Source organism: Pseudomyrmex gracilis, unplaced genomic scaffold, assembly GCF_002006095.1.
Source record: "Pseudomyrmex gracilis isolate BER0280 unplaced genomic scaffold, ASM200609v1 scaffold_87, whole genome shotgun sequence".
Classification (NCBI taxonomy): domain Eukaryota; kingdom Metazoa; phylum Arthropoda; class Insecta; order Hymenoptera; family Formicidae; genus Pseudomyrmex; species Pseudomyrmex gracilis.
In genome coordinates this window covers 365,170-392,445 of record NW_018020671.1, presented here as the reverse complement: position 1 = coordinate 392,445, position 27,276 = coordinate 365,170, and the positions used below count along the sequence as shown (strand labels likewise).

General features: G+C 41.9%; 1 protein-coding gene across 8 annotated transcripts; it reads left to right on the top strand.

Moving 5' to 3' along the window:
- Positions 1–119: 119 nt before the first annotated feature.
- Positions 120–27,276, top strand: LOC109855339. Of its 8 annotated transcripts, none has more exons than XM_020429504.1 (21): positions 120–691; positions 4,358–4,419; positions 11,374–11,571; positions 11,639–11,878; positions 12,252–13,911; positions 14,057–14,143; positions 14,866–15,063; positions 15,215–15,289; positions 15,556–15,673; positions 15,974–16,084; positions 17,405–17,522; positions 17,614–17,697; positions 17,784–18,002; positions 18,176–18,709; positions 18,791–19,171; positions 19,255–19,399; positions 19,581–19,702; positions 19,774–20,574; positions 20,666–20,798; positions 23,645–24,000; positions 25,490–25,574. In XM_020429504.1, exons 2-20 carry the CDS (start codon positions 4,369–4,371, stop codon positions 23,983–23,985), a joined length of 5,616 nt encoding a protein of 1,871 aa, XP_020285093.1. In that variant the 5' UTR covers positions 120–691; positions 4,358–4,368; the 3' UTR covers positions 23,986–24,000; positions 25,490–25,574. The 8 variants fall into 8 exon arrangements, with proteins under 8 accessions (XP_020285093.1, XP_020285088.1, XP_020285085.1 ...); XM_020429499.1 differs by lacking the exon at positions 23,645–24,000 and adding an exon at positions 25,824–27,276 and having other exon boundaries at positions 123–691; positions 17,787–18,002; positions 25,490–25,734; XM_020429496.1 differs by lacking the exon at positions 23,645–24,000 and adding an exon at positions 25,824–27,276 and having other exon boundaries at positions 123–691; positions 25,490–25,734.

Below are 27,276 nucleotides of genomic sequence, written 5' to 3'. Positions count from 1 at the left end.
CTTCCGATTGGTCGCGCGCCGCCATTACGATCGCCACCACCGCAACCACGGGACCGAACCCAGACAGGGAAATGATCTCCAGCGACCTCTCGGTCGCGGAGCCAGTAGTAAGCGCAAGTTGGTGCAGGGTCTGGCCATGTTACCAATGCGGTGTATGTACTATCTGCTCGAGGTAGTGCGTAGTGCCAGGTAGTGCGAGGTGGCGAGTGGCGTTTTCTCGTTTGTTCCGCGCGTCCGGATTACGACCGGACGCGACACATATACGTAAACGTCGTTGATCATGATAGCGCGTACCCGATCCGGCGGCTGCGTCACGTGTACGTGCCTGGTGTTACAAGATTGAAATTATCCTTCGCGCGAGAGAGGTGTCAAAAAGTCTGGAATAGAGAGAAGGTAGAAAGAGCGTCAAAACAGTACAATTTACACGCGAGAGAGAGATAGAGAGAGAGAGAGAGACGGGAGTTCTCGAGCAAGTGTTATTATTCGCCAATAATGTGTCCCGAAACGGCGACCGCGGCTCGTCGCCGTCGAACGAGTAAGGACGCCCGGACGAACGAAGCCATCGTCATCACGTCGAGCTCCCGATGCGACGTTGGACGCGGATGAGAAACGGCGCTTTGCGTCTTCGTGGACTAGCGGAGGCGCTGCGAACGACGACCGCAAGCAGTGTGCGATATTTCCTGCGTGTGAGGTAACGTGCACGTTGAAGGCTTTACGCGTTTTCTTCTCCATTTTCCCGAAATCCACATTTGCTCCGATCAAACGCCGGCTGATGATCTCTCTTCTCTCGGTAGGTCTTTTGCGCTCTTCCGCCTTCCTATTTTTTTTTTTTTTTTTTTTTTTTCTGTTTTTTTCGTTTCTCCTTTATCGCGCCGATATACGTACGTCCTTTTCTCTTCCCCTCCTTCTCTTTCTTTTCTTCTACGCTCTCGACCGCGACGTACAACCGCACGTATGTATGTACAACGTACGTACGTTGCGAATGTCTGCGATTTCGCCGAAGAATCTCTCGTTGTGGTTTTTGAGAAACTCGTTCCGTGGTGCGCGAGTTTCGCGACCACTCGTACTCTCCACCTCTACGTACATTTCATCAAAGTGTGTATCAACGTCGTATTGGATTTCTTGTTTCAGAACGTGCGCTTTTCTCCGCTTATTAAGCAACAAAAAAACCCTGAGCTTGCTTTGCGCCTGGCTCTTGCCAGTTTTTTCAACACGAGGATCAGCGTCTAGCTCTCCGTCTTTCTCTCTCTCTCTCTTTCTTGTCCGTTGGATTTTATGTTTATGAAAAAATAACGTAATATGGCGAAGATAAATGATTTTCGACGAACCAATTTTCACACACGCGAGAGGCAAGCGCGCGTCCGTTTTTCCCCATCGTCTCTCTTCCGCGTGCGTCTTCTCCCAAACGAACTGTTTATCAGAAGCAGTCCACGATGATGGATATCATCTCGCAATAATAAACGGGGCGGCCGGGATCGCGTGTCATGTATACACGTACGTAGAATGCATCGAAGGCACGTGCGTTGGCTCGGTTGTTATCGCTCGTTATTATTAAGCTCGATTTCGCTAAACAAATATCGCGTTGCACCGCCGAGAGAGCGCGTGCGAAAAAAAAAAATTCTGAAAACGCCAACATAAAGTTTTTGAACGCGTAATTGTAATTTTTCCAACGGTCTTTTTTTTTTTTTACTCTCACTCTTTCTCTGTCTGTCTCTGTCTCTTTGACATGCGTATTTTTGAGAATGTGACATTTGTTGTCTCGCTCAACGAAGAGGGATGAGATCTTCGCGGACTCTTTCGAATCTGATCTCAGAATATCAGCGCTGTTGTCACGTACAGAATTTTGAAAGATAATGGCGAGATAAAAATAATCGCAAAAAAGCGCGATCGCATTTTTCGCGCGACAAACGATTTTACTTGCGCACAAACGATTTTCTCTTCAACATATTCTCTCTCGCTCTTCGTCGCTAGGCACACTATCTCTCGACCTTCAAAATGAACCTTTGTTTTATTTACGTTAGATATCTATATCTCGTCTGTGTGTATCTTACACGCGCTTCTGGATTTAGAGAAAACCCCCGAAGAGAGTTGCTATCTTCAAATCTCTTCTCATGTATGTTTTCGAATTTGGCTGTGCGATGACAAACGAGGATTCGCTACTGACACAACGCAAAAAAAATAAAAAAAAAAAAAAAAAAAAAAAAAAAAAAAAAAAAAAATCAGCGATTCTCTGCTTTCTACAACGAGGAAAAAAACGAAAAAGCCACACAATTTTTCTTATCGAGATTTTATTTTTTTCGCTCCGATATCCGGGCGCGTGATAACAAAATTTTGAAATCAAATTCGAGCGCGTGTCGGATCCCCCATAAAAATCACTCTTCCTCACTATGAGGGTCGACAAAAAAAAACCAACATCTCAGTGTTGCACAGAGTTCGTGTTGTTATAAATAAAACTTGTGTTTTTATTAATACACTTTGCGTAAAATATCTCTTGAAAAAAAAAAAAAAAAAAATATGTGCATATTCACCGCGTTCGGGCGTATTATCGCACGGTTTAAATAAAAACGCTTCTGCGTGTGCACAGGCAGTGATCGTATTTCAAAGTTCGAAGCGTCGCGGCGCGTTTTATTCTATTTTTTTTTCTCTCTCTCTCTCCGCTCGTCTCGTGAAACGACTGTTTTCTGCTAGATCGCGATGCGTTCGCATCGATCGAAATTATCGCGCGATAGGTGTGGCTTGTATATACATATATATATGTATATATATATACGTACTGTTTTCTTTAAAATCGAAGATAAGCCTCACACACACGCACACACACGACGATACGACCTGCTCCGCTCGTTATATTGACGCGTCGCGACGCGCTCGCGTCTCGTTCTGTCATAGTAGCGATACATCATCTTGTAATCTTGTGTGAAATAGATAAGATCGCACTGAGAGTTCTATTAAAGATATAGCTTTCTCTCTTTCTTTCTTTCCCGCTTTTCTCTTGTTCTTCTTCTTCCTCTCTTCCGTTTTTTTCGCAAGCAAGTTTTGCACTCGCCGCTTTTTCCAATAAAGACCCGCGCGATCTAGCTGTGCGCGGCGCTGAATGGCTTCGTATTTCGATACGCGCGTCTGCACGCGATGCTCGTTCGGCTGGATCACGGTTTTTACTACGTGCAGGTTTTTCTGTTAAAACCATAAGAAACACACGTACGTTGTGAAGGAAAAAAAAAGGAAACAGCTGTGAAACTTTTTTTTTTTTTTTATTATTAGCGCGGTTTTTTTTTTCAAGTCTGTATGCTCTTGTTTCGCGAAAAGAAATCAATGTGTGTGTGTACATGTTACAGATTTAATACAATAATTAATATTTATATTACACCACTCACACTTACATCTCTCGAATAGTTAAATTAGTCCCAACACACATTCCTAAATAACTCGCGCGCTAAAAGAACGCAAAAAAAAAGAACATCTTCCAACTTTTGCGTGTATAGATACGTGCGCAGCGCCTTTCGTTTCTCGAACACGAAACCACGTCAATTCGTTTAATGACGTTAATTCTGCGGATGCCAAGATGTCGTTCAAGAACTTCTGCTTACTGAAAAATTCTCGATCATGCGAGCTAGGTCGCGTAGTAGTACATAGTAGCGACCGGTCGGACATGGTTTGATCGGGAAAATGATCGCGGCTCGCAAAAAATATCGCGATTATTACCAGTATAATTTTTACGGAATTTAAAGAGAGTCGCGCGCGTGTGTGTGTGTGTGTGTGCGCGCGCGCGCGCGCGTAAGTTTAAAAACAAGAATTTCTCACTTCACGATCTTTTTTTTTTTTTTTATGTGTGTCAACTCGTTATTAGCCCACTTCGGATAAAATCGGATTTACCGAATTTGATAAAATCGAGCGGATAAAACGAGTCGTTGAAATCGCACGTAAGCGTGTTTTTAGCGTTTAAATGTTGTCAGATTATTTCGCAACTTCGTTCGAATTTTATATCTTCAATCTGTCTATTTTCAGTGTGTTAAAAAGATCGCTTACTAATGAAAGTAATTTTCAGAGTGTTTTTCAAGAGATTAAAAAGAGATTTTAATTATCAGATATCGCAAATTGTCGATCGAATTGGGAACCTCGGCTGTTAATTAATGTTGAAGACGAGTCGCGACGACCAAATCTGTAAATTATTAATAGTTATTACACTTATTTTATTTATGTAATTAATTATTATTGGTACTTATTTTTATTACTTGTCTTTTTGTTACGTATTTATTCTTTGTTACTTATTTTTGTGTTACGTATTTTTCTTACTTTTTTTTGTGAACTGTTATTTTCTGACAAGACCTTCATTGAGACGTATATTGGTTGGTTTCAGGTAAAGGTACAATGGCTGACGACCGAAATAACCAGCGGAGCTTCGTCAGGCAGCCACACGGAGTGAGTAACATTTTCTCAATAGCATTAATCGTCAATACGGTCAGATAGACTGTATGCTGAGTAGTTCGATGGGTATGAGAGCTCTTTCAAAATTTTGAACAAAAAGTTTCGTCATGTAAACGGAATGCCAGAACGAACGTACCAGAGAGAACCGAGCACACGTGTCTTTGATCGTTTCTTTTGTATAATTTTTGATCACTGTATTCAATTTTGGACAATGCGATGTTTTAATTTTTTTTTTTTTTTTTTTTTTTTTTTAATGGTTAATCTATTTTTTAATTTGCGTAAAAATTCAAAAGACAAAAAAAAGTTTCCATCTCCATGGAGGAATTTCTATTTTCCGAGAGCATCGACGATGACAACAACGATATAATTTATTGAAAAGTAGAGAGACGCGGTGGCGTCGAGAGACGCTGCGTTCACAGACGCGGATGGTACATAGTTCGGAAAAATCAATGAGCTGCCGCTCATGATTCTCGCATGAATTAACGGTCACTTATCGCAAGTGAAACGGGATGGGAAAAATAAATGAGAACAAAGTCGATGAAAATTTTCTCAAGAAGACTTTCGGTAAACCATTCCGAGAGAAAGAGAAAAAGAAAGAGATGATGCTCCGTCGGTGGCGGTATATAAGCGCGCTGTGGCAGTTTGCGTAAATAAGCAGCTTAAAAATAGTCCACTGAGTACGTTATGCCGGAGAGCAGATAAAGCCTATTCGGCTTTAAAATTACAGAGAGTAATGCTATGCGGAAATTTCCTGATTTTTTCTCCGCTTCAAGGATTTTTTAAAGCAGATTGTTTTACAAAGATAGCTTTAGTAGCTGCATATACGACATCTAGTTTTCTCTCTCTCTTTCTCTCTCTCTCTCTCTTTCGTTTTACTTTATGAAAATATTTCATATAAAGCGCGCCGGCATTTTCACACTTCGAGCACAACGAGCTGAAATGTTGCTACGTGTGTACTTCGATTTCGCAATTCGCAGCGTCGAGTAACGCACAGTGTGAAATATTTCCATTGTTCTATCTTTGCTTCTTGCAGGCGGTTCTTTGTTTTATTTTTTTTTTTTTTTTTTTTTTCGCCGCTTTTAACATCGAGTCTTGCGCTGACCCGTGGCATAATCGTACGCAACGTACTATTACACTTTCTCGCCTCAGAACGCTTGCTCATCGATTACTTCTCCGATTAGTCCACCTACTGTGTATGCCTGAATCTGCCTACAATGACGCAAATCCGGCCGTCGCATCGGGCATCAGCGTGCGTGCGTGCGTGCGTCGGTCTTATTGAATAAAAAAAAAAACAGTCGTGTATCTGCTTTATCTTCGACAAGAAGAACGCGCCTCTCTCTCTTTCGAGAGAGAGAGAGAGAGCCTCGACTATCTCTTGACGATCGCGCGTCTCTGAAGTTTAATAAGAACTAAATTTACAAGACCACAAACAATTTCTCGAGTTACAGAATCAAACGCGCGTTACTTTCATATAATATATATATACATATAATATATATATATATATATATTTTACGCGCGCATCTTTTCTTCTTTCTATCTTCTTGAATAAACTCGCGTGTGAGAAATCGTTGAGTATTTTTATTGCTGTGAATATTTTCTCTACTATATATATATGTGCGACTCTCGCGCGTGTGCGTGTGTCTAGTATTTATACGATTAAGCATGATCATCTCGGGAGTACCGGTCATTCGATAGTGCGCGCGAATGTGTGTTCTTTACACGGCAGTTGGCAAGTATCCGGAAGTCACGATCTTCATTTGAAAAAAAAAGGACATTCCTCTTGCACGCGGCGCAAAATAAGCAAGACCGCAACCATTAATTGATTCTCTCACTTCATACCCTCTCTCTCTCTCTCTCTCTCTCTCCCTCGTATTGACATCGTCATTGAAATTCTATTCAATTAAATCTCACATGAGAGAGATCTTTCAGCTGTATTTTTTTTTCCGTATTTTTCTTCCCCGATGCGCGTGAAAATGCCTACTTCAGGTAGATAAAAAAGAAAAAAAAAAACCACACACAATGTAATGTCAAGTGTGAAACTGAACACGTCTTTTTATTTTTAGAATATAAAAAAAAGAGAAAAAAACATTGAAATATTATTTTCTCCTTTCGCGTGATTGAAGGGTTAATACTTATTTCTCCGATATGCAACAGTAAATACGAATGAATGTGCGCAAGAGCGGTAAATGTGGTCGAGAACACGGAACACACGGGGGGATCTCGATTTGCGTTGACCGCGCGCGCGCGCGCGCGTATATACGAAATATCGCACGGAACGTTGCACCTGTGCTTGTGAAAGCGGTGCAACGCCGCACCGCTGACCCTTTCGATTGACGAAACAAAGCGAGAAACGCCTGTCGAAGGTTGTCTGTCGAGTTGTTTGTTGGTTTTGTTTTTTTTTTTTTTTGTTTTTTACACAACGAGAGAATGCGCCGCGATTCCCTTTCGGAGATTTTTGATTCTGGTTGTGTGACGAAAGCATTCGCACTCGATCGAGTTGTCGGTCGTGTCGAATTCTTGAATTGTCATTCCGTTGAGCTAAGACTGCCTACATATCGTCGTAACAGATTAGAAAGATAATAGGAAAAGGTCTCTGGAAGGAAAGGTAGAGATTATCGAGTTAAAAATGCAATTTATTTTAAAGATGTCCATTTGTGTTTTAAGGATATCCATAAAAGAGAGGAAGAGAGAAAAGCAGAGAAAGAGAGAGAGAGAGAGAAACAATTGAGTCGAGAAATCGAGTTTGTCGGTGGTGAAACGTCGTTCGTCGCACGGCCATATCATCGGCTATGGCGGTTGTTTTGCAGGAGGCAACGACGATAACGATGACGCGATGTCGCAGGAGGGAGTAGTGCGCATCGTGCCTGAGGATTCTCATGGTCGGTTCCTGTTGACAGCCAGTCGGTTGCGGCAGTATCGCCGTGACCATCGAGCCGGTTTATGGCTTCGGACAGTAGCGGTTTATACGTTAAATATCGTTTCCTGTTCCTTGTCGAGTGTTTGTCTTGTATTTTTGTTTTGTTTTGTTTTTAATCTGTCATTTAAGTTGTCCGAGTGCGATGTGAGGGCACTGATTCAACCGTTACGATGACGTCGACGGCGGCACATCGTTGTCGCGATCGCAAACGTTTTTAGCAACGTGTTACTCGAGAAACTCTGTGTGAGTTTAAAAGTTTTTTCATTTTCATAGTTCCGCGGAACCGCGAAAGGAGACACGCGAGGAGGTGACAAAGTCGAGTGAGAAATAGATCAGAAAAAAGTCTCAGAATTGATCGTTTCCTGCTCTCCTTACGTGGTTTCTTTCTTTTTATTTTTTTTCTTTGTGGGATAATCTATGTACGCGATCTCCTTTTTTTTTTTGTTTGCGTCTCATTGCACATCTTCGTGCGAAAACCCGCGATAATACAACAGATTCTCTTCTGCATATGTTCTTTCTCTTTCTCTCTCTCTCTCTCTCTCATGAGAATTGTCTTACAATAGTTACGTTTTCTCGAGATATGATATAATTGTTCCGCGTGTAAGATACATAAATTGTGCGCGGCGAACGCTTCATCTCTCCATAGAATTCGCCTTGCGAACGCTTTCAGCGGCGTCGGGAATCGGCGCATTGGAAACCAACTATCGGTCGTCGATCGGAGTCGCTTGTTACGTAAAGAGAGTTGGTAGAGCCAGTGAAGCAAAATTATGTAAGTTACTGGCGCTGGGAGATGTACAGAATGTGACATTAAAAAAAACATCGGTGCGAAGAAAATCATCGCAAATGGTGTACGGATTGGCGTGAAACAAAAACCAAATTGTTGTACGCGCGTTAGTACTTGTCGCGATACACCGATCGAGAATACAATAGAGTTCTCGTGTCGTGTAATGTTCGCTCGGTGCGTTTGTCCGATTTCTCGGAAAATATTTCATCCAGGTGAATATATTTGCCGTGTCCGCTTCATTAGACACGTCTTTATGAGTTTATCCTTCAATTGTGAGTTTTTTTTTTTTTTTCATCTGTCAGTACGTCGCGTTGTCATCTTCGTCCCGTGTGTGTGAGACACTTTTCTTCATCTGCACTTGGAAATAATTTTAAAACACTTAACAAGTGTTACCGCAGAAAAAAACTGTCAACGGAAAGAACTGAGAAAATTTTCCTAGCGAGAATTTTTCTACTTAGCGATTGTTTGTTCACGTCCTTCCTTCACGTTTCAACGTAACGTATTTTTACACTCAGCTTTTAAATTAAAACTCATGTGCGATGGCATATTTACTAGCAACACACATTCGCTTACTCGCACACACACACACGCGCACACATACACGCACGACTTCCCCCAAGGCAACTTTCGATAATATTTCTCTGAAATGGCGAACGCACATAACGCTTACCGGAACTTGATATTAACGACGTCGGAACTGCGCACCGCGTGAGGCCGGAAACGGCGGTTCGCGGTCACTAGATAGGATAAACAGATTTCGCGAATTCGGGACCTTGCGTGAAACAAACAAACAAACAAACCCGGTTAGGTAGCAGCGATCAAGAGTTTGATCGTTGGAGACCGGGATCGAGAACGCTTTAGACGAGAGAAAAACTCGTTTATTGATTCTCAAAGAATTAACAAACACGCGCCGTATCGATTTAGCATAAGGTCGCGGAATGTCGCGACAAACATTCTTCGGAAAACAAATTATGTGAATTGCGAGAAAAAAAAAAAAAAACTTTTACGTTAATTAATTCCCCTCGCTTGTGACATCACACGCTTCGATTCCGACGTTGATCGCGAAACGGGTCAAATACTTGATACGACGAGACTAGCCTCTGGTGGATATCTGATGATGGGGAAGGGGGAAAAAGTTTCTCCCGCGTTCACACATAGAGTGCGGCCGGAAATATGGTGTAAAACTATAAACCTCTTTCGAGAGAAGCACCCGCGCGCGCGCACGCTATTCTGCACGCACGTGGGACGGAAACGTAGAATAGAATCCGTGAGCGGAGTTTGACGGAGTCTGTGATGTTGACGTCCCCCGTTGATCCCCGAGGGTGAGAAAATGAGTTCGTTAACGAGCGAGAGTCCAACCCAATACACACACACACACACACACACACACACACACGTAAATATACTCTTCCTGATTTGCTTGTTCCTTCTCGTCGCTTTTCCTGGCAGTCCGATAAGAGGGGAGAGAGAGAAGAGAGCGAGACACATGACACAACGGGAAGAGGATATCGAATGTCGATTTACGATGCGAGACACGCGTATTAAAAGACACACCGGCACGTTAAGGAGACGTGTCGCACGCGAATATGTCCACGTAATTATTGACCGAGCTCCGCAACTACTCGGTTTGGTGACCCACTTACCGTTGACAACGTCTATTCTCTTCTGACCTACATCGTCATCGACTCGCTCAATCTCGTCCAATCTGTTTTCCGTACGTAGGAACATCCGATCGACGCTCTCGCGGTGCCGCTCTTATTATTATACACGCACACTCGCTCCGCCGCGCGATACCGGGAAAACTGCTTCGAGAAACAATTGTATATGCAACTCTCTCTCTCTCTCTCTCTCTCTCTCTCTCTTTCGGCGCTCGAAGATGCGATTCTTGCGAATCCAATCCTTCGAAGGATTATACGATTGGGTCTCTCTCTCTCTCTCTTCTTCTCTGACCCCTTAATTCCACTTGAATAATCAAGAAGATGGTTTTCGATGATTCGAATCCGCGCGTTGGTGGCGTCACTTTCACACCGACGCGTTTCGTTGACGTCAGATATTCGAGTCAAAAGTCTCGCTCTCTTTGCGCACGCAAAAATTTGACGTACTCAATATACGTAAATTTCAATTTGTTTTTTCTTTTTTTTTTTTTTTATATTTAAATATACGTGGGTGGAAAACCTCTTACAAAACAAATGCAGACTCCATCGGATCTCGAGTGTGATCATTTCCTCCCTGGACGTGTCGTCAACAAAGGGTTGATCTCCAACGTTCGCATCGCGAGCGATAAATTCTTTCTGTGCGAATTCTTTCTCTCTTTCTTTTTTTCCTTCCTCACTTCCGTGCGATACATTTGATGAGAGATTTTGTCTCTCGAACGGAACAAATTCCATTCGTTTCTTCGACGTTATAGGCGCGTGTTACAAGCGGAGAACTCTAAGCTGCATATTCTCTGGCGGTACGCCAGATTTCGTTCAACTTGCGCCCGGCGAAGAGGAAAAGGAAGGAACGCGCCTCAACATCTCTCCAGAACTTCGTGCCGTCACCTCCGCTTCGACCGTCGGAGCTTGGAATAATTCTTGGCGAATATCCACGTAGAAGTCTTCTCGTCTGCCGCGTTTTCGCGTCGCGCCGCGATATATACTTTTCGTATCGGTCGTCTGGCTCCGTCCGGACACGACCCGCGCGTGCGAAAGACTCCGAGGAGAAAACTCAAAATGAGAAAACAAAAGAATTGGAAAAGGAAGACTTGATCGAACGTTCCGCGAACGCTGCGCGAATCCGCAGCATTCAATTCGGATTTCTATTTCGGTTCAATTCAAACCCGATCCCGGCTTTTCGGGATCACAAATTGCGCGACGTCCGTTTGCGCGCCGGGAGGTCGGATCGCCTATTAATACACCGCGTGTACTATAATCTCGCGACGAGCGAGACGCGCGTACACACATTTCCCGATCGGTGGCAGGCAACGACATCGATGACGTCACGTGGTGGTGTTTCGATCGGAGAAAAAAATTCGATTAGTAATGAATAAAATAACAAAATGACGCGCAGTTCCGCGCGTCTTGAAAGAAAAGGAAGAGTGTCTTTTCAGCGGAACAAAGATAGTTAATTGAACGCGTGAACAAACCGAACGTTTGCGCGAGTCTGTTTTGAACCGTATTGACCTTTCCGCATATCTTTATCTTTGTTCTTTTTTTTTTTTTTTTCAAGCTTCCTGTTATTTAACTCCGTTTTATTGTACATACAGGTAGGTCACACGTCTCCCCCGCCGCCAGCACCGGGGCCAAGTTCGGGCCTCGGTTCGGACAGTTCGGCGTCTCCCCGTTCCGTTCAGAAGGAGAATTCTCCGCCTCGCGGTCCTCGGACTCTGCTGCTCAGACGTAGCGAGAACGGCTATGGATTCACGCTGCGACACTTCATCGTTTATCCGCCCGAGGCCTGCTGTGTGAGTTATTCATCAGAAATGAAATGAAAAACAAGAGATAAAAGAGGATAACGATTGAATTGTACAGATGTTGCCGGGACACGAGAGGACGAAAATCGACGAGCCGATGGACACGATCTTCGTGAAGCAGGTGCGGGAGGATTCACCGGCGGCTGAGGCTGGATTGCGTACCGGTGACCGCGTAGTTTCCGTTGACGGAATGCCCACACGGGGCGAGCAGTACGCCAGCGTGGTGCAACGCATTCAACAGGCGGGACCATGGTTACGTCTTCTTGTCGTGTCCAAGGAAGACGATATTTTGCAAAAAGTAGGATGATGAAATCTCTTATTTTGTTGTTAATGTTTCGAAGATGTTTTTCGGTTTTGATCCGCGTTAATGGATTTTTTCACTTTTACATCGACGTTTCGCGAACATTTTCAGTTCACTTCATCGATATCTCGCACTGCCAAATAAACGTCGCAGAGAATAACACTGTAACAATTCGAACAAGTTTCTATCTTTTTTTTTTTAATTGACTTTTTACGAGAAAGTAGATTTTTTAAAGATTTTTGTCAGTTTCTTCAATTTCTCATAGTTTATTTTTACCCGCGTAATAAAAATACGAGAATGTGTTAAAATGGATATATGTGTAATAAATATATATTTTTTTAATTTATAAATTTTATTTAACTCTTTCTAGTATTTCGGTGACACGGCACACAATCCTGAGACGAATCCACGGCCGCGATTGCGTTCTCCGGAGAGAAGTTTGTCGCAGAAGCAACGCAGATCGGTCAGCAGCATGATCCCGGGTCCGTCGGCAAGAACACGGCAGGTGTCCTGGGTCTGTTCTTTGTCATCCGACAGTCCAGGTCATCACGAAGAAGCGATCTGTAGGAATCAGCAACCCGTCTACGCGGACAGCAGGATGCCTATGTCCCAAATTCAATCGATGGCGGAAAATCAGATGACGAATACGTCGCAGCAGCAACGAGACGACGCGAGCGCGACTTACGATCTCTCGGAAGAGTCGAAAATTTCGGGAAGAAAGTTGTCGCACGAAGACGCCGTTAAACAGAGCGGTCGTTCGTCACAGGACTCGAGATACGATTTGTACGATAGAACGCGATCCGAGTCGGTTTATTCGCGACCGAGTAACGAACAGCTCTACGACAGGATCAACGATCCGATTTACGAGCGTGTGCGCATTAGCGAGCATCATCCGCAGCAACATTATTATCAGCCGTCTCTGCTGCGATATCCGGTATCGCAGGCGGAACCGCAGGTACCGATCTATCGGCCGGTTAAGCGAATTGTGGCACGGCGCGCCAGTGAGGGCAGCGGAACCAATGATTCCGAGACCGCGAGCTACGGTAGTATCGATCTCCTTAGATCGAACGACTCTAGCAGACTTAGTATAGAATCGAGACGGGACTCGTCGCCTGCCGCCAGCAAGGAAAGCATGTCTCCCTACGATTCTAATTCGACTCTCACCGGCAACGAGTGTTCGGACGATTCCGTCATCATGAACAGACTCCGCAAGAGCTTCGAGCAGAAGGCCGAATTCTTGCGACGGCCGAGTCACCCTATCGGCTGGTCGTCTGAATCGATGCCACCGTCACTGCCAGGTATTAACCAAGCCGCGGTGATTCAGAGAGAATTCTACGCGAGACCGCAAAAACTGCAGAGACCGATCTGGCCGCCTGGTCAGAACGAGCAACAACAGAGGCAACAGTCGCCCACGAGGAGATCTTCTCAGGAGAGAAATCACACTCCCAGACCTGCCGCGAATCTGATGAACAAACCGTCGAATCAGAGTGTGCAGAGGATAAAGGACGTGGACTCCGAGTACGTTAAGTCGTCGCGAAGCGATCATCAGCTCGGCGACAATCAGTCCACTTCTGGAGATCACTATCCTTACTCGTCGCTCGTTTACGACAACGAAGTCGCGAAAGAGCAGCAATATCGAGGCAAAACTAATTTCGTCAACATTCTGTCGAGGATACAAGAGAACACTAGCACGAATCAGCAACAAACGTCGCAAGAAGTGAGAAACGGTTCTTCGTCGCTGCCGTCTTCGCCAGGACCGGACAAGAAAGCCGACACTAGGTTTCCGGTTCCGCCACAGGGTCTGCAGATCGTCTCGAGACGTGCCAAACAATTCGAAACCGGTCGTTTGCTGAGCGACGAGGACGAACCCGCTGGCGATCGAACGAATCTTTACAAGAGTGAGTTGTCCAGATTGTCGAACAAGAAAAGCGTGCCGAATGTGGCTGTGCGAAAACGAGAGTTCGAGTCCAAGGCCGAGAGCCAAGAACTGAGAAGAATACCGGCCAGAGAAACCAAGTCTCTCGATACTGGTAAGATATTCCAATCAGGTGTCAATAATAATCATTTTTCACAAGGTTCTAAATAATCACCATTTGTTCTTCACAAGTTGGAAATCAAACAAATGATTACTCTCAGGTCAATGTTATAATAAGTAAATAAGTGTCGTCGGTTTAGGTGCAGTATTAACAGGCAACAGAATAATTCCTATAGGCAGCAGGCATATCCATTGCGAACCACCGGCTGACTATAAAGAGAGTAAAGGTAGATAAAAAGAAAGAAGCGTTGAATTGTATTGTGTGCACTGCTGTCGTGTGTCTCCGGTCGCTGGTGTATATTGTCGGTGATTCGCATGTATTCCGTGTGTGACCGCGCTTTGACAATAATAACTCGCAGAAGATAATATTGTTAGCTACACCACACGTGTGTACATATGTTTTGTCCCATTGTTCTCTCTTCGCTTCTTTTTCCGTTTAATTGGAACAATCGATCCTCACTTCTGAATAACGATAAATAAATCTGAAATGGTAAATTTGAAACTCTTGTGTTTTATATATATATATATATATGTGTATAGAAGTGACGCGTGTAATTTGGAGCTTAATTACGAGAAAAACAATAACTGGGCTCAAGCCTGTAACCGGAAATTTTATGTCGATTAATTTTTATGCACAAAAAAAGATATTAACCGCCGCCTCTTTGCACTCAATGTTTTTGTTGCTAAAGCTTTTTGTGACACGATAAAATAGCAAAATAGCAGCAACAACACGTCCACCATCGATGCTTCTATGTGGCTACAACGCAGATGTATATCTCGCGTTAATACATAATTGCTGCCGTTGATTTATAAATAAAACACGATAGATGCTGAGATTCATACACGTGTTTGCAAAATGTCAAAGTACCGCAATAGTAAATTTAAATTTCGTGTTTCTCTCACGCGCAACGCATAAAAAATTAATGACGAAAATCTTGAATCGGAACAGATTTGCCTACTGTGGAGACAGACTCAGTACGCCTGAGAGCACGTAGCAACAGCGCGGAATCATGGGAAACCACGAACGGGCCGGTGACAAGAAGCAGCACCAGACACACGTGGCAAACCGCCGAGGAGGAAAGCGAGGACAACAATAAAGATCCCTGCAAACTGGAGAATTATTTGCAGTCAACCAAACTACAAGTCGGTTAGTCTTCTTTTGCCACTCTTGTCTGCCCACTACCTCGTGCCCACAAATATATATATATATACGTCGTCACAACTCGCACATATTTACGTTGCCTGTAAAGGTCGAGCATAAAGCGTTAATAATCGCGTCCCATTGGTTTCTCTTTCAGCGCCGGTCAATGGTTCTTCGCACAACGTCTCGACCAATAACGTCGTACTTAGACGACAGAAGAATGCACAGATCAGTGAGTCCAAAGGATGATGATTTTTATATTAAAGATATTTTTAATATTAATTGCGACGCGCATAAAAATCTCAAGTAAAACGAGAATTATGTTTCGACGAAATTACGCGTCTTTTTCTCTCTCGAACACAAAATAAAGTATAATCTCTTTCTTTATTTTGTTTTCTTTTTTTTTACGCGCGCGCGCTCATTGAATTATAATATCATTGTATGCAAATAATTGACTGACGTTAATAGTCGACGGTCAAATATAAATTTATTTAACAGGTGACGAAGATCGCGCCACCAGACGAGTTTCGTATTTGAAAGCTACGTGGGGCGAGCGAATGCACGTTGACAGTGACTTAGAGCTGAGCGATTCTGAACCCGTTCATATTCACAGAAGGTAAATATAATGTTTCTCTTTTTCTCTCTTTGTTTTTTTGATATTCTGTTAGTCTTGGTAAAGTCTCTGACAAATGACGTTGGAGTGCGGATGTCGCGCACCACCAGATTTATTGCCTTTTCTCGCACAACACCAGATTGTCAACATTGACGACACGTCCCCCTTCTCCCCGTGCTTCTCATTTGTTTGCTCATGCAATAACGAATATATATCGAGCAACGTGGCAATTTCGTTCCCCTCGAAGGTGTTGATTGTAAGTATACTTGCAAGCTGCACCTATTTCGTGTACATTGTTTCCAGTGCACATAGACGATGGCGGCCGCCGTTATTTCCGAGCGACATAACGCCTCTGCGACGCATTTTTGAAGATATGACGCAGGCCGCATCCTTACATCGAAACTCTCATCATCGGTGAGGGCGAAAAAATTCTTTTTGAGAAAAAGCACGGGAAAAAGTTGCATTATCTGTACTCTGTGCGTTTCCTCCTTCCAAAGCTAATGCGCATTTCGCTTTCGTTTCTCGATCTCTTCCACGTTCTTCCGCGCTTCTTATTCGTTTTGCGCTAATTTATCATCTTGTAAACGATGATGTCGTGTTGTAATAGCGATCAAAAGCATGAGAGATACGCGCAGTGTATTTCGACAACATTATCACAATACGACGACGAAGGTCTTACGTAACGTCACATTTGCGTAAAGAGAAATAAGAAAATTGAAATTTAAAAAGGAATAGAATTAAATTAGACTTTTTTATTTAATAAAAAAAAAGTAAAAAAAAAAAAATAGAGTGTAGAGAGTTCACTTAACTAATAATATTTAAAATAAATTATTTGTTTAAAAAACAGTGTTAACTGTGTTGCGTTATATACTGACCTGATTTAAATGCAAGAATTGATTAAAATTTATCAACACCAGTCTAGAAAATTAAAAACTGACAAAAGCAATAGATTAAAAATAGAACAAAGAAGAGAACAGTAAACGAAGTTGCAACGTTAAGATAACGAAAAAACACATTAAGTTAATGGTTTTCAATGTGATGAAACTGTATGTGTCATTACAAATTTGTTTATGTTCAGTGTTTTAGTGAGTGGCATTAGATAAGATGTATTCTTTCTTGTTTCTTATTTCTCTTGCGATAAGGGATGTCCATGATGTCGAGAACACATAAAATGTGACATATCCCATGGTTGTTTTGACATTCAAACTGTGCTGTGTATGGTATCATCGACACGCTGCGTTACTCTAGAGATTCTAACGTTAGAAAATTACAATTTTATGTTATCATTATATCATCATCATGCGTTTCCTGTTATTTTAGATCTGTCGTTGTAAAATACACAATTGTATACGTGTTATTGTCGTTTTTTTTAGATACTGATTTATGTGGACGCTGAATATGTGTTACTAACCGAATGACACTAATAAAATGAAAATTGATGTGATCGCTGTTTTTTTTTTCTTTTTTTTTTTTTTTTAATGTCGTTTTCAAACTATAGAAAGAAAGAGATACTCTAAAACTGTAGATGTAAGTTTATACATGTATATAGCAGTGTAGTATAATAAAATTTGCTCTTGTGCTATTTCTGAATAGGCAGGAAGCATTGTTTTGTCGTACGATGACTCTGCGTTTGAACGAGTTTTTAGAAGTGCAGGAAAAGCAGATTCAAATAGTTTTGTTTATTTAATTGTTTGTTTTTTTTTTTTGCAATAACGGTAATATTATTTTTTGCAGCAACAGTATCACTGCCGCACATAATGCGTCGAACAGCTGCGACGGAACCGCAAAGGATATCGAACCAGTGGAACGAGAGGGTACCCTTCATGTTAAATTTACAGTGCTCGATGGCAAGGTAAAGTCACAAATCTTACAACTCTTCGATTGATGGCGCGCGCTGATACGCGTTGAAATTTTGTTTCTCAATTATTATTTTATTGCTTCAGCGATCTACCGATCGTTCCTGGAAGCAGGTCTGGGGTGTTCTCCGCGGTCCTATAATATATTTTTACAAGGATCGTCATAGTCAGGTAAATGGAGAGAATTGTTCATCAAACAAAAACAATTTATACAAGAATAAACTTACTTACTTATTTTTAATTAACAATCTGTGCAGCAGAGTCCTTCGTTGAGTACCGAGAATGAGCCAAACGCGGTGCAAAACGTCGATGTTAGATGTTCTGTGGTTGACGTCGCCGAGGATTACACGAAGCGGAAACACGTGCTGCGAGTAGCGAATCCCACAGCGGAAGTGCTTCTACAGACCGAGGACGCGTCATCTATGGCCCTCTGGTTGAGATCACTTCATTCTCACGCCGCTGCAGAAAGATCATCCGTAAGTTATAAAACATTTCTTAATGATGAAAAAAAAAAAAAATCAACCTCTCTAGTTACTTTTACAATTTTTAATTTATTCATTAATCGTGTTTGACCTAACACCTTCTGTGTGTTAATCCTGCTTTAATTGTCAAATTGTAATTTCTCATAAAAATAATATTTTATTTATAGGACGCTTTATCCTGCACGTTAAAGCAACAGGCCGTTCCGCAAACGCCAACGGGTCCCGCGATTTCTAGCGGTGTTCCCCCGAGCAACGGCCAAAGATTGAGTCCTCTGCCGAGCCACAAGGGCATTAAAAAATTAACATCGTTCAGAAACCGATCGCCGACGGGTCAGTCGCCTGTGAACAAAACGCGCAAACCGAGCCAAGTGATAGAACCTCTACCCTCGCCTAAATCGAAAACTTGGAAGGGAAGAGTGGCGAAACAATTCAGAAAAATGCACGGTCAGACCGGCGGCGGCGCGCCTTCCTCGCCTACGGCGCAGTTGCCGCCCGAAGGAGCTACCTTCAAAGTACCTCTCGAGCTCTGTCCACCGTCTTCGTTCTCCGAATACGTGCCGCTGATCGTCGAGATGTGCACGAGCATCGTGGAGGCGAGAGGTCTCGAAGTCGTAGGAATCTACAGAGTACCTGGAAACACCGCCGCTATCTCCCAACTCACGGATAGCGTCAATCGAGGATTCGAGAATATCAATCTCCAGGTATTTCATCTGACGGTTGCCCTTCTGAAAGTGTGCGCGTGTGTGAACAATCTTTTTGAAATTCACTTTCTTTTGTTACAGGATCCACGATGGAGCGACGTCAATGTGATATCGTCGTTGCTGAAGTCGTTCTTCCGTCAACTTCCCGATTCTTTGCTCACAGCAGAACTGTATCCCATGTTCATCGACGCCGATAAGATAGAGGATCCTCAGAGAAGAATGACCACAATACGGAAGCTACTGCGAGATCTTCCGGAGCATCACTTCGAAACGCTTAAATACTTAATGCAGCACCTAAAGAAAATAGTGGAGCATAGCGAGATCAACAAAATGGAAGGCAAGAACTTGGCCATTGTCTTTGGACCAACATTGGTGCGAGCGAGTGGTTCGAGAGACAACATGGTCACCATGGTTAACGATATGTCCCATCAGTGTAGAATAGTCGAGAGTCTACTCAATAACGTGAGATTTTTTGCTTTGAAAAAATGCTGTCTTTTTAACAAAACATCAGTATGAGACAAACGTATTGTATTTTGTGTGAACAGGTCGATTGGTTCTTTTCGGAAGACGATTTGGACGATTTGAGCAGATTGAGCGTAAATTTGAGCCTGCCAACCGACAGTTGCGAAGTCGAACCGACGTCTAACACTAATCACAATCTTCTACTGAGTAATATCCAAAAAGTCGAAGGTATTTTTGTTTTTTTATTGCATTTGTGTACGTTTTGATCTCAAATTTCAAACTTCATTCTTCTTTGTTTTAATATTGTCATCGCTTTTAGACTATGACAATTCAAGTTTTTGACATATTTTTAACTCACACCATCATTTTGTTCATTTTTTTTTTTTTTTTTGTATCGTGATAAAAACAGGTATACGTGGCGACATGGCATCCGCTAGGGATATTGTATCCTCTATCATATCCGCGGCTAATAAAAAAATACAAAGAAGACGAAAGACTCAAGAAGAAGTTGACGAGCACGATAACGATAAGGTTTGCATCAATCGCAAATTGTTATCGTTTATATTTTAAGGGTGTTAAATATATGTGCGCGTAAATTTTAGGCCAAAACAAAGCAAGAGTCAGAGAGTTCGCCGACAATTCGACAAAGCATGGCTCTAAATGAACGTCAGTGTTCCGTCAGCGAGATCGTACAGATGCACGAAAGCAAATCCCAACCGAATCATTCTACTGATTGCGCCGATCGATCCTTATCGGTTGACGCTAACAACAGCAGTTTGTCCAACGGGACGTCGCCGTTGAATCGTTTCAAGTACGCGAATCACTCCGCGCCGGCGTCCGTGGACTCATCGAGACTGTCGACCGAGACCAATCCATGTTTGGCGGAAACGAGCTCCACCGCATCCAGTGCGTCCAATCAGACGAAGCAGAGTAACGACGAGGTTGCGATTGTAACGTACGCCGGCTTGAGCGCGACCACGCAGGAGAGAGTACGAAGGTTCGAGGAAGAAACGAAAGCGATGCTGCAACGAGATCAGCATAGACAGAGACTCGAGGCCGAGAAAAGAGAGGAGGAGAAACGGAGAATCGAAATAGAGTGGCAATTGGCGAAACGGGAAATGGAGAACGACGATTTGCTCGACAACATAGTCGACACTACGGTGTCGCCGAATCTTTTGTCGGAACATCTGTCGAGCCTGAACGAGAGACTGACCGACACATCGTTAGCGGAACTGTCTGAGAGAAACGCCAGATCGCAATCCATCGCGAGGCCGCATCTATCGATAGCCGTGCAGCAGCAACCCACGATACATCAAAAAGCGCAAGCTACCAATCAACTGACCAGCGTATTAGGTGAGAAGATGAACAACGGCGTCATAAAAAAATTCAAGACGGATAAAGATGTAAGTTTAATAATTTTCTTCGCTTAATAAATGATTGCGTGAGATGACGTTTGTCGCAAGTCGAATCTTTGACTTCCGGTCTGCGTTACAGCCGTCGATGGAATCGATCTGTTTGCCGCCGGTTCGATACGGGAGTCTGGATTCTCTTCACGAAGTTAATAATTTTTCGCAGTCTTCTCCGTCACCGTCGCAACGAGGTGTTCCCGGCGACGTCTCGGACGATGGTTAGTATCATATTAATTTTTTTTATGTGTGTTTGACTTTGCATTTTTTTTGTCCACATGATATATATTTGTCTATCCTGAGTCTCTTCGTGATGCGCACGGTATATTCGATACCGAGATACGATTCTTTTGTGCTGTCAAGTCACACATATTCGAAGACTATAGTCACATATTGCGATAAAGTGTGCGTTCGAACGCGCACGTACGTAAAAATGTGCAAAACACGTGTGAAATACGCGCTCATATATGTAACACGTTCGTTTCTCTACTCGATTCGAGTAGAGGAATAATTCATGTAGGTAATTTATGTAGAAAAACAAAAAAAACGCGACGCGTGTGTACGAATTTTATGAATATGCAAAACAACGCGACACAGAATGTTGCGAAATCGCTGCGGAAAAAAAAAAAAAAACCAAGCGACACGTAATCGAAAGGACTATTCGATAGACAACAAAAGTAGTTTTTTTTTCTTTTTTTTTTTTTTTCACTAAATTGTGTGTACTCGTTGTGTGTTAATTATTGAGAGCATTACGCGCGAGAGAGTTAAGCATATATTGCAACATTCACCCTGTTCGATATGTGATTTAACGATATGTAAATGAGTGTATATCTCTTTATCTCGCTTATCTATATTATTACATACATATATATATGTATATATATACATATATGTATGTATATATATACACATATATATACAATATATTGTATATATACAACACATACATATACAATATATTGTATATATACAATATATACAATATATATATATATATATATATTGTATATGTATATATATACATTTCCGTTTTTCGTGAATATAGTTTAAAATTTTTCTCTCAAGTTTCTCATAACGTGTAAAAGTTATTAACCCCCAAAACGCGTACCATGCCGTAATTTTATATCTAATTATATCTGCTTATTCATATTCTCTTTTTATATCTTTTCTCTATATAATATCGCTTCTGACGATCGGTGAGTGTAGCAGGATCTTGTTTTCTACAATGGACACAGAAGATACTCACTATTAACAAAAAGCTTTCTAGGTACATTCCTCCTCTTATTTGCTTTATAAGCGATCTTTTTTCGATTACAAAGTGTATGTTTACGGGAAAAAAAAAATCATCTCCTCTTTTGATTGTTCCTCGGACAGATCTTTTCTCAATTTATTCTTACGTTTGCGTCCACCATTGATCATCTCGCGCAGCGATTACACCATTTTTCCGAAAAATCATAGCAGCAATCCATTTATTTCGCATATTCTTTTAGTGTTTCGAACGCGTTTACGACACACATACACACACACACACACACACACGTACACGCGCGCGAAGCTTCTTGCAATACAAAAGGCAAATTTATGTATAATTAGAAAAAACAATTATTCTCGGCCAAGCACAAAGAGGAGGGTCGGCCACAAAGAGAATGACTGGGATAACAAATAACGAATGAGAATTTTTATTATTTTCAGGCTTACACATGACCCGGTTTTTGGCCGAGCCTCTATATTTGTTACTTAATAGTGTTGTCGTGTGCTGCATGTCACTCTCTTTTGGCTTTCGGCATTTAAAAAAAACAAAAAAAAAAAAAAACCAAAACCAAAACAAAGCAGCTTCTCACAATTAGCCGTGAGATCCTTACTGATTTGCTCTCACAACAACAATGCAATATCGAAAGGGTTGAGACAATCTTCTACTTCGAACTCTTCCAAGTTTTGAAAAAGAAAAAAAAAATCTTTCCAATAGCGTGTTGTTGCTCAAAGTATACAAAAAATATTCTCACGAGAGCGCCTAAAAAGTCGCCTAAAATTCCGTCTCGATCTTTTTGATGGATTTTAATATATACAACAGATACGAATACAAACTTGTTCATCACGTGCATGTTTTTTTCGAGGAATTGTCACACAAGTGCTTCGAATGACTTCTTCGATCACGTAACACCACACATCGCTTTATCTCTTACAAAAAATCACAAAACTTTTATTGAACGAATAGAATGTATGTACGTTTTTTTTTTCACGATAAGTTTAACCAGCAAGATTTGACAGTGAGTTTTCAAGGCATTTTTCTTTTTTTTCAGGCGCTAATTATTTATTCGTATGCGATGTGTTTTTCTCGAAACGGAGCGTTCGTTTCTTAGTGTCTAATAGAAGTAATTTATAATGTAGCTTCGCACTTATACTCGCCACATAGACATATGCATCTCTAAAAATTTACTATTTTTTTGTTTTGTTTTGTTTTTATTGCTCGTCTGTCTGCAGTTGCCTCTGCCAATTAATTGTGCTCTTTTAATTACTTTTAATTACTTTTATATAGACTGATTATGTATCCATTCGCCTCAGTCTACGTCTTTGCGATCAGACACGCCTGGAAAAAAAAAAAAAAGAGTACAGAGTTGGCTCAAGAGGGGTGCGGTCAAGACATTTCTTCATTTGAGTTACGAAACGATAAGAAGAAATCCGATCTATCAAATGCCGAATTGCGACTATCTTATCTCATTCTCCCCGTTGTCAATCAGTTCTTTCTTTCTATTTTCTTCTTTTTATTATTACGGTCAGAGTTCGATCGCTCTCGTAGCGCATATGTATATTATTTATTTTTTGACAAAGATTATTGGATCGAACGTCAATCGGCGTTGTTTGTTATTCGAAAGCATATACTCCGGACAGAGTACAACTCGGATAGAAAACTTAAAAAAAAAAAAAAAAAAAAAAAAAAAAAAAAAAATCTTATGGTGGGTCCAAACGCAAAGGAGGAAGACGAGAGAAAAAGAGAGTTTTGCTCAGCCGCGTCGACCGCAAAGAATAATGACGATATGATGAACGAATGGTTGAACACTACGTGTAGGCACACAGCAAGTCCAGGATTTTGGTGGTACATATCGTCCCACCTATACGGTACCGCAGCTTCCGGTAGCGCCACCCCGAAAACACCGGTCCAATCGCCAATGTCAATGCCAGTGCCAGTCGCAGCGGTTCCGATGCCAATGCCAATGCCCATGTCCGTGCCAACAACAGCCGCAGCAACAGCAGCAACAGCACCAGCTACGCTGGCAACTGCTGTCGCGTCTTCAGCAGTTTCCTCATCATCGTCCTCATCATGCGCAGGAAACGCGCGATCATCGTCAACAAACGTCGAGTCTTCTGCCGCAGTGCCAGGCACGGGGCCCACCGCCGCCAAGACTCTAAATCGATTTCTTCGAGGTAAATTCCTTCGAGGTGCAAGCTGCCAGACCAGAATCTGAACTGCTGCTACCACCACCACCACCACATCCAGTATCCGAGATGTCCAACGAGCTAACAGCTGGCTCATTCATTCGAATGGCTTTATATACGCTGTTTTTTTTTTCAGTTTATCATACATTACTAAGCACGCGTTCACACACTGTTGTTTGTACTTATTTTTCCGACTTTGTATAACCGTCTTTTGTCACACACATCCGTCCATCGTCGTTTTTTCTTCGTACGCACACATTCGCTCTTTCTCTCTCGCGATGTTTCCCGCCGCTACAAAACCTGCGTCAAGTGGCTTGGTGTCTACATTACATCACATTGAGCACAAATGTGAAACGAATGTTAACGGCTTTGAAACATGGCGCGAATAACGCTGGACACTGCATTCCGTTTTCTGCTGTGCTATATATATATATATATATATGCAAAACATCTCGTCTCGTCTCCTTATGAAAACAAGTGAGAACGATATTTCTAATATCGTTTCTTTGTATTGTTATTTTTTTTTATTAGTCAAGTATCATATATATGTATACGATACTTGACTATTCAAACGTATAGCTATTAACGAAACATGTAACGTATGTAATATTTGATTTTTTACAAAATGATGTCATAAAAATATTTTTACATACATACAAATATAGTTTGCAGAGTTTTGCTTCTTTATCAATTATATGTATTTTAATATTTTGTTCTTATATGTTTTTAATATGTTATTTTTTAATATGTTATTTTTATATATTTTTGATCTTATACGTATATTTTATACATAAACAATATTAATGTTTTGTTTTTTGCGCGCGCGTGCGTGCGTATGTACGTTTGATTTTTACGATATTGTTCATATTAGTTTTTTGAAGATGTGCTCGTGGGACAAAGTTCTTTCTCTTTTTTTTGTGTTTTGTTTTTTTCGTGTTATCATGTAATTTTTTGTTGTTGAAGTTCGTGTAACGTTTACGTCAAAAGTACGAACGGAAGAAATATAATTGACGTTGTCGAATTACGTTGTTATTGCAATTATCATAAAATTGTGCGCTGCTGACAAAAACAGTGATAATTGCAATAAAACCGCTGAGACGCAATATTGAATGATATCGATAGCAATTAAATGGAATAACGATTACACCGATAAGAAAGAAGCAAGCAATTATTTATTCTTCTCTGTAACGATTGCGCTTGACGATGATTTGCTATTTATTGTTTCCTGTTTGATGTTATTTTCATCTTTTTCGCAGCAATTTTTTGTTCTGTGAGAATGTATTCACGCGCAAGATATCACCAGCTGTGATATTCAGCAAGTGCATTTTTACGTCTCGACGATTGCGTTTACGAAATGTATCCGTTATAACAATCGATCGAGTAACAATTCGGTGCTTTGCGTGTTTATTTCTCACGTTCTTTTTTTTTTTCTTTAAAAACGCGCGAGTGACCAACTGGAAATTCTCCCGTTTTACAGGTAGCGATCTTCTGACCAGCCTCACGACCACGTTCGATCGCAAATGGAGGTCTCTTGTCAGTCAATCGTCGAGCCAAACGCAGCCTCTCACGGAATCCGTAATCTGCAACAAAGACGACACCGCGGAACAGCAGGAGCAAAAATCTAACGCGCCTCTCAAGTTCAAATATCTCTCCACGGAAGCTTATCGCGATCCCAGTCTTCACAAGTCGCTTGACAAGAATCATCTTTCCCGTTCCAAAAATGTAAGTTCTTTTCTCATCGCGTTACATACTTGTCTCATATTTACACAAAAATTTCATCATTATTGTTTTCAATTAAATAAAAAACGCAGGACGAGAAAGACATTGACTCAACTGTAACTGACAACGCGATGCATCTCTCGGAATCTATCATCACACCGAATAACGACCGCAGTTTAAACGACAAGCATGAGAAAACGTTGACGGAGAAACTCCGTCAATCGTCGGACGCAAACGAGAAGGACGAGGATCAGAAAAATACGAACGAGGAAGAAGATCGTTTGGGAAATTCGAAACATTACGAGTTGACGAGCGAGAAAGACGTCGAGAAAAATGACAAATCGTCTGTCATCAACGACGTCGACACGAAACTGGAAGACGGTAGCGTCAAAAATCGTCACTACGAGATCGGAGATGCCAGTTACTCGAACAAGCTCAAGAAGTTCGAAAGCCTGACGAATTCCGAGGCGAGATCCCGCCTCAAACGATCGGAATCTCTTAATAAGAGAACATCGGAATGCACCACCTCGCGATTGAAGAGATCGGAAAGTTTGAATAAACACTCGACCGAGAGACTGCCGCAGCTCAAACGATCGGAAAGTTTGAATAAACACTCGAGCGACAGGTCGGAGTCACCGGGCAGCAAATTGAAACGCTCGGAATCGCTGACGAAGACTGAGAAAACCGAGTGCAACATCAGCAAGCGACGGCAGTCGGTGCGAAAAGACAGCGCTACGAAACTGAAGCGAAAGAACGGGATGTCGGAGCGATCGATCAAGCGAAGACACACGGTAGGCGGTACCAAGGACTTCGACAAGGTGCACTGGCTCGATAATAAACTACAATCCGAGACCGAGAGGATCATAAGAAACGATTATAGACCGAAGAAGAGTCAGTTCAGAACGAGCTCGCCCGACCTCAGCACCAATCGAATCGGCATGGCTGACACGAGTTTTCTGATCGAGGTGAGCTTTCGCGGCCCCAGCAACGTCGTTTTCAACGTAACCAACGCCGCTCGTCCGCAATCATTGCCGGACGCGAGTCTCGCATCCAAAGTTTTCAAGGTGCCTCTTGAGAGTCATGTGTAATAATAATAATGAAAAAAAAAAAAAAAAAAGGCAAATTAATTATTCGACACATCTCTGTTCTCAGTTTTTTAAGCGATATCCACAGTAATAAGCTCTGATTTATATTAAATTTACAAAAAACTACGCCATATCACGTTTGTATACCTGACACGAAAAAAAAAAAACACGTAAATAAATACTTATTGGATCTGTGTATCTACAATTTATATAAGTTTGTACGCCGAAAACGTCGACATTGTTCCATCAATCATGTTACTCGCCCAAGTGCCAAAGAGCCATTCATTGACCACTCTAATTATAATTGTTATCATTCAAAGCGACGCTGTCGACAATTCATTGCCACATTGCTGACATTTGCGTTAGAACGAATCGAATAGTAAAAGGAGAGAGCATGCCTCGTGTGTACAGACCGGTACAACAGATCCGATTCGTTTTTGTATTATTAGAGGTCACAACA

What these genes read in the sequence shown, in the direction of transcription:
- LOC109855339 (XM_020429496.1), top strand. Translation starts at nt 4,369, where the DNA reads ATGGCTGACGACCGAAATAACCAGCGGAGCTTCGTCAGGCAGCCACAC. An exon ending in CCCGTTCATATTCACAGAAG is followed by an intron (nt 15,674 to 15,973) that starts GTAAATATAATG and finishes CATTGTTTCCAG; the next exon opens with TGCACATAGACGATGGCGGC. An exon ending in ACGAGCACGATAACGATAAG is followed by an intron (nt 19,703 to 19,773) that starts GTTTGCATCAAT and finishes CGTAAATTTTAG; the next exon opens with GCCAAAACAAAGCAAGAGTC.